The sequence below is a fragment of the Leptonychotes weddellii genome, chromosome 10 (assembly GCF_054177405.1).
Source record: "Leptonychotes weddellii isolate Sample4059 chromosome 10, ASM5417740v2, whole genome shotgun sequence".
Lineage (NCBI taxonomy): Eukaryota > Metazoa > Chordata > Mammalia > Carnivora > Phocidae > Leptonychotes > Leptonychotes weddellii.
Window position 1 is genome coordinate 90924402 of NC_138378.1, and position 6353 is coordinate 90930754.

General features: G+C 41.9%; 1 protein-coding gene across 1 annotated transcript in view; it reads left to right on the plus strand.

The window, feature by feature from the left end:
• BUB1 (BUB1 mitotic checkpoint serine/threonine kinase) overlaps positions 1-5593 on the plus strand; it is a 45381-nt gene extending 39788 nt beyond the window's left edge. Inside the window, exons 20-25 of the mRNA XM_031039114.2 lie at positions 1710-1825; positions 2144-2305; positions 2485-2642; positions 2740-2914; positions 3446-3552; positions 5280-5593. Coding sequence (XP_030894974.1) covers positions 1710-1825; positions 2144-2305; positions 2485-2642; positions 2740-2914; positions 3446-3552; positions 5280-5475 — 914 coding nt within the window. The 3' untranslated portion in view covers positions 5476-5593. The remainder of the gene's footprint in view (positions 1-1709; positions 1826-2143; positions 2306-2484; positions 2643-2739; positions 2915-3445; positions 3553-5279) is intronic.
• The last annotated feature ends 760 nt before the right edge of the window (positions 5594-6353 follow it).

A 6353-nucleotide genomic window follows, 5' to 3' on the forward strand; every position in this document is an offset into this window, starting at 1 on the left:
GACATTCTTACAAGCTGATGATTCTTTCCCAGCCATGTACAGCCTATTGAAGAGCTCATCAAAGAGAGTCTTCGTTTCTGTTATAGTGGTCTTTTTACCCCTAGCGCTTCCTTTTGATCCCACCTCAGGGTTTCTGTTTGTCTGCTTACATTCCCATCTGTTCTTACATTTTTTCCTTTTCGCATTACAGCCCTTAGCATATTAATCATAATTTTAAAAAATCCCTGGTCTTATAATTCCAAAATCTTTGCTATATCTGTGTCTAGCTCTGATACTTGCTCTGTGTCTTCAAGCTGTGTTTTTTGTCTTTTAGTATGCCTTGTCATTTTTGTTAGAAGCCAGACCCGATCCACTGGGTAAAAGGAACTAAGATAAAACAGGCCTCTAGTGTAAGATTTATCTGGCTTGAGATTAGGCTGTGTTTACTGTTTGTTGCCAATGTAGAGGCTAAACTTTCCATTTGTGTCCTTATTTCTGTCTCCCCTGTTGGCTTTGAGTTTCCCTTAAGACTTGTTCTCAAATAAGATCTGAGGTGTTAGTTGTGTTGTCGTCCCCCTCGTACTGGCTCCAGTGGTGGTTTCTCTGGCAAGCTGTTATTCTCTGTATTCACCAGTCTGTCTCCCCAATTTCAGAGGCAGCAGTTTGCCCTATGACTTCAGTTCTTTAATGGATCTTTGAAGACTTGTTGATTTTCAGTTTGTTTTTGTTTTACTGTGGGGGTGGAGTGATGACTTCCACGCTCCTTAATGTGCCAGATTAGAAACCAGAAGTCTACTTTTTTATACTTGATTTTGAACACGTGGATTTTTTTTAAATTACTTAAAATCTGTTACAACTTTATGTCAGTGGTCTTTCTCCCCAAACCAATAACCCCACTGTTATTAAAAATAGCAAGACAAATCCAGTTTGAAGGACATTCTACAATTTATCTGACTAATACTCCTTGGAACCATCATGGTCACCTAAAACAAAATGTTTGAAACTGTTACAGCTTAGTGGAGGAGACCAAGGAGACTTGATGGATTTGTCCTGAAACATTAAAGAAAAACTACCAAAATCCAGATAAAGAGTGGGTTTAGGAACCTACCAGTGTGGGTTCTGTCTTTGGTTATTAAATGCTAACAGTAAGGGAAACTGGGTGCAGAGCAAACAGAAACTCTACTGTCTTTGTGTAACTTTTTTGTAAATTGAAAACTATCCTAAAATAAAATTTTTACATCAATAAAAAATTATAATTATTCTATTAGAAATATTGGTACAATTATACTTTGCCCATTTTGTCCAGGTGTAAAACACTTGTGTTTTTCAAAGGCATATGGTAGAGCTTTGTTCAGCACTTTACCGAGGATCTTTGTGTGTACTTTCTAACATTACAACAGTCTTGCCAAGTAGACAGCACAGGTGTTACCCCTCTGATATGAGAACATTGGTGAAGAGAGAATGTCTGCCCCGTTCCTGCCATTCAGTGGCAAGCCTGGTGCCCAGCAGTGCTGCTTCTCTTCCCCCGGCCCAGCATTTACAAAGGGGAGCTGTTTTGTGGCAGGTGTTTTAACTCCTTGAAGAAGAAAAACATTTCCTGAGGGAGCTATATATCCATTTGTATTTATTAAAGCAAGCAAGCACCAAGAAAATTCTACAAATACAAAACTTACCAGAAATAATGTTTTGAGCCTTTTTTTTTTTTTCATTTTGACTCCTGTGTCTTCAAGGTTCCTTGCTGGTCTATGTCGATCACCTTCTTGGAGAAGGGGCCTTTGCCCAGGTCTATGAAGTTACCCATGGAGAGGTGAATGATACCAAAAATAAACAGAAATTTGTTTTAAAGGTAAATAATTTGAGCAGTTCATTGTGTAGTATAGAAATGAATTTTAGAACTTGAGTCTGTCAGCCTCTTTTTTCTTTTTCAAGGCAATGGTGATTTCATTTAGGTCTAGTCCATGGTTAAGAAACAAAAACCATGTGGCAGGGATTTAGAATGGCCTTGCCACAGAAATGATCTCACAGCAAGTCCCATACTTGAGCAGTAGTTCATAGATTGTCATCACTTTCTACCCCACATCCTTTACTGGGGTAGAAGTTGCTTTCTGGCTATCGTTTTCCAGAACGTGAGGCTGGATGTGAATGTCACACACCTGATTTGCAGGTCCAGAAGCCCGCCAACCCCTGGGAGTTCTACATCGGGACCCAGCTGATGGAGAGACTAAAGCCAAGCATGCGACACATGTTCATCAAATTCTATTCTGCCCACTTCTTCCAGAATGGCAGTGTATTAGTAGGAGATCTCTACAGCTATGGCACGTTGCTAGTAAGTGTCCTCATTATTATGATGAGAACGTGAGTTTGAAGTCCATTGTTGGCTGGTGGTTGGCTCCAACATTGTAGCTAGAGCTTCTGTTGGAGTGGTAGGTGGGGGCAAAGCTCTTGACTTGAGATCTCATCCATCCTGAGGAACCAATTCAGGATTCCACTCTGTGTTGTTTCTAGAATGCTATTAACCTCTATAAAAACACCCCAGAAAAAGTGATGCCACAAGCTCTAGTCCTGTCCTTTGCGATCAGGATGCTCTGCATGATTGAGCAAGTGCACGACTGTGAAATAATTCATGGAGACATTAAGCCAGACAATTTCATACTTGGAAACAGGCAAGTGTTGCACTTTGAACGCAGTTCTTACTGTGTCCCCAGCAGCCTTTTATTATTTGTGCTCATGGCGCCTGGCCCTTGTTTGTGTTTAATACAGATTTTTGGAACAGGACGGTGAAGATGATGATGTATCTGCTGGCCTGGCACTGATTGACCTGGGTCAGAGTATAGACATGAAACTTTTTCCAAAAGGAACTACATTTACAGGAAAGTGTGAGACATCTGGTTTTCAGTGTACTGAGATGCTCAGCAACAAACCATGGAGCTACCAGGTATGGAACCGAAGGGAGAGATTTGAAAATCGTTTCCTTTGTTATACTTGCTATATTTTAAAAATGAACTGGGGGATCTCGTTAGTTTGAGCCAGTCTTGTCATCTTCTGTCCTTGGATTTAAGACCATGCTCGTGTGTTGTTTTCAGTAATGGACACACCCCACGGCTAGAGGCTTCAGAGTGCAGAGGGAGGCCAACCACCAGAGTCCCGGGGCGGGGGGGTGGGGAACGTCTAAGCTGACCCTGTGCAAGAGGGGCTGAAGTGCTGTGTTTGCCCCCGGATAGCAAAACGGACTTGAGAAGGACACGGTAGCTCCGGAAGAACACCTTTCCAAGGGGCTGCCTCCAGCACAGCCCGGACAGGCATTCAGCAGGGCGTATCAGCGGGACACTGAACAAATGGCTTCCCAAAATTATTTAAAAGTAAAATCCTGTGATTATTTACCTAGCTGTAGAAGTTAGAGAGACCTCTTCCTATACTCACGTGTGAGTAACTATTCTGGTCATAGACACTGAGACTTCCTTTATAGATGGATTACTTTGGAGTTGCTGCGACTGTGTACTGCATGCTCTTTGGCACTTACATGAAAGTGAAAAAGGAAGGAGGAGTCTGGAAGCCGGAAGGTCTTTTTAGGAGGTGAGTATTTGCGTTGGTGCTGCAGCAAAAGAGCATGAACAGCAGAATGTTGGGTTCTGTCTGGTGGAAAACGGATCTCTGTCACTGCCCAGAAAAGCCCCGCCTTGGGGTGGACGCTGCGCACCGTGAGCGAGTTCCACAGCTCCGCAGCTGCTGGTGCAGCCGGTGCCCGCCCGGACCCACTGAGAGCGGGCGGAGGGGCGGGCATCCCGTCCACACTCTGATGTTTCTCTTCACCCTTCACAGAAATCGCCTGGTGCCCCTGAACCTTAAGGTTTTTACTTGTTTCCTTGCCTTTATAAATAAATGGGAATAATGCCGAGCACACTTTCCTAAGAAGTTTCTTATAAGAAGCAAAGGCAAATCATGTATGTGAAAGTGCTTTGTCAGTTATAAAGTAACGTGACGAGGCAGCTGGCTGTCCCAGGGCAGGGTTTTAAGTCCCATGCCTGGGTGACTTTAGTTTTTGTAAGACTGTTCTCATCTGTAAAATGGTAGTGAAAATTAACGACTAGACTAGAGCTCTTCCTATCCACATAGATGGCTCTCTTAACACAGTCACGTGAATAAGCTATTGTGATGTTTGGGTATTTGGTACATGCATGTTCATTATATCACTTATACTTTTGTTAACTTTTTTTTTTTTGAGGTATAAAAACATACGTAGAAAAGTACGCTCACCTTTAGTGTCCAAAAGGCCTAATGGAGTTTTACATGTTTGTATCTTGAAGAAATTTAAGCTGGGACTCCCCCCAGCCCCTCATGTACACACCCACCCACCTCAACAACAACAAAAAAAAAGCAGTCGGAGGTAATTTTATGAAATGTAGCATCAGTATATAAATAAGATTAGATTCAAGCCCTGAAGGAAAACTTAGAACAGCTATGATTTATTCTGCATAATGAGTCGTCAAATTTAGCAAATACTTTATTCCTTCTCTTGCTCATAATCAAAGGACCAGAGAGTTATTCACAAGGCTTCTGTCTGATCACCAGAGCCGAGAAAAGTCTTACCCCTCAGCAGGCCTGATAGTAGTGAGCTGAATTTAGTTGTGGTCTGCTTTTTGCCCTGTGCCTTATCTCCATGCTGTGAGGGGTTTGCAGTTAATTTTAAGGCTTCCAGGAGTTGTCTACCTGGTCCCAGCACACACGCAGTTAGGCTCGTCAGAACCATTCAGTCAGCTTATCAGATGCTGGCAGTATGGGATAGAAAGCTAGCCAAAAGCAGACTGATTTTCTTAAAAATAAATAAAAGAAAGTTCTTCCACTGAAGACCTATTACTACACTAAGACTGCTTAAGTCATTTTTTGGAGTAAAGTGTGTATAAGACATTTAGTTGGATCTTTAATTTCTCTTACCTAGATTCAACATTCCGATTCCTGGGGCGCCTGGGTGGTTCAGTCAGTTAAGCGTCTGCCTTCGGCTCAGGTTATGATCCCAGGGTCCTGGGATCAAGCCCCGCATCGGGCTCCCTACTCGGCGGGAAGCCTGCTTCTCTCTCTCCCACTCCCCCGCTGTTTTCCTGCTCTCGCTGTGTCTCTCTCTGTCAAATAAATAAATCTTTAAAAAATAAAAAAGAAAACCATTCCGATTCCTGATGCATTAAGCTGAGTTTAGGTGAAGTTCTGTTCAGCTGTCCGGGCGTGTAGAAGGCAGAGGCCGGAGTGAGGTTGCCCGGTATGTTGAACACTACACTTTATCTTGTCTTTATGCATTGTCTCTCCAGGCTTCCTCATCTGGATATGTGGAGTGAATTCTTCCACATCATGTTGAATATTCCAGACTGTCATCATCTTCCATCTTTGGATTTGTTAAGGCAAAAGCTGAAGAAACTATTTCAACAACACTATACAAACAAGATTAAGACCCTACGTAATAGGCTAATTGTACTGCTCTTAGAATATAAGCGTTCTCGAAAATAAAACATGGACATTCCCTAGCAATCACTTTGTAAATGCTGCCTGTTCACTTTGACCCTTGATGTTTTCCTCATTTATTGTTTATATAAATGTTTCTTAAAAATAAAGTCCACAAAATATATCCATGTGACTTGGATGTTACAAATTTTTCAGCAAAGTATACAACCTGGTAAGGTGCCCCCGTATAGCAGGCTGATGGGGCGCCTCTTGGGATGCAGGCATTCATGAGAATAATTTGGATCCAAATATTCTCTAAAATCACCTTTAACACTGACCTGTTCACTTTAAGCCAAAAACTTTTTCTAAGTTGAGGGTTTGTATTTGTATATAATAAACAAAAATTCTCCAAAGATAGTCAAAGGATTTCAAGTTTTTATGGATAAAATTTGCCTGTTTTTTTTTTTTAAGATTTATTTATTTATTTGAGAGATAGAATGGGGGGAGGGGCAGAGGGAAAGAGAATCCTCAAGCAGACTCCCCGCTGAGCGAGGAGCCCCGTGCAGGGCTCGATTCCAGGACCCTGAGATCATGACCTGAACCGAAATCAAGAGTCGGATGCTTAACCAACTGAGCCACCCAGGCGCCCCAAAATTTGCCTGTTCTTTATTGTACCATTCTTCAGGGCTGTCCCTGGGAAATATTACAGGTATAAATCTTAAGCTTATTTTTTTAAAGTACCATTCAAAGAAATATCTCCCATCTTGAAAATAGTTTTACAAGCTGTATAAATCATTAATTACCTCTAAAATTATAGCAGCCAACTTAGCATTTATCGACTTTTAAAGCTGGAAGGGTCCTGTAACCTGAACTGAACTTCATTTCTCCATCCCTCCCTCCTTACCTTAGCATTATGATGAAAAGAAATCTGCGGTGACACCCAA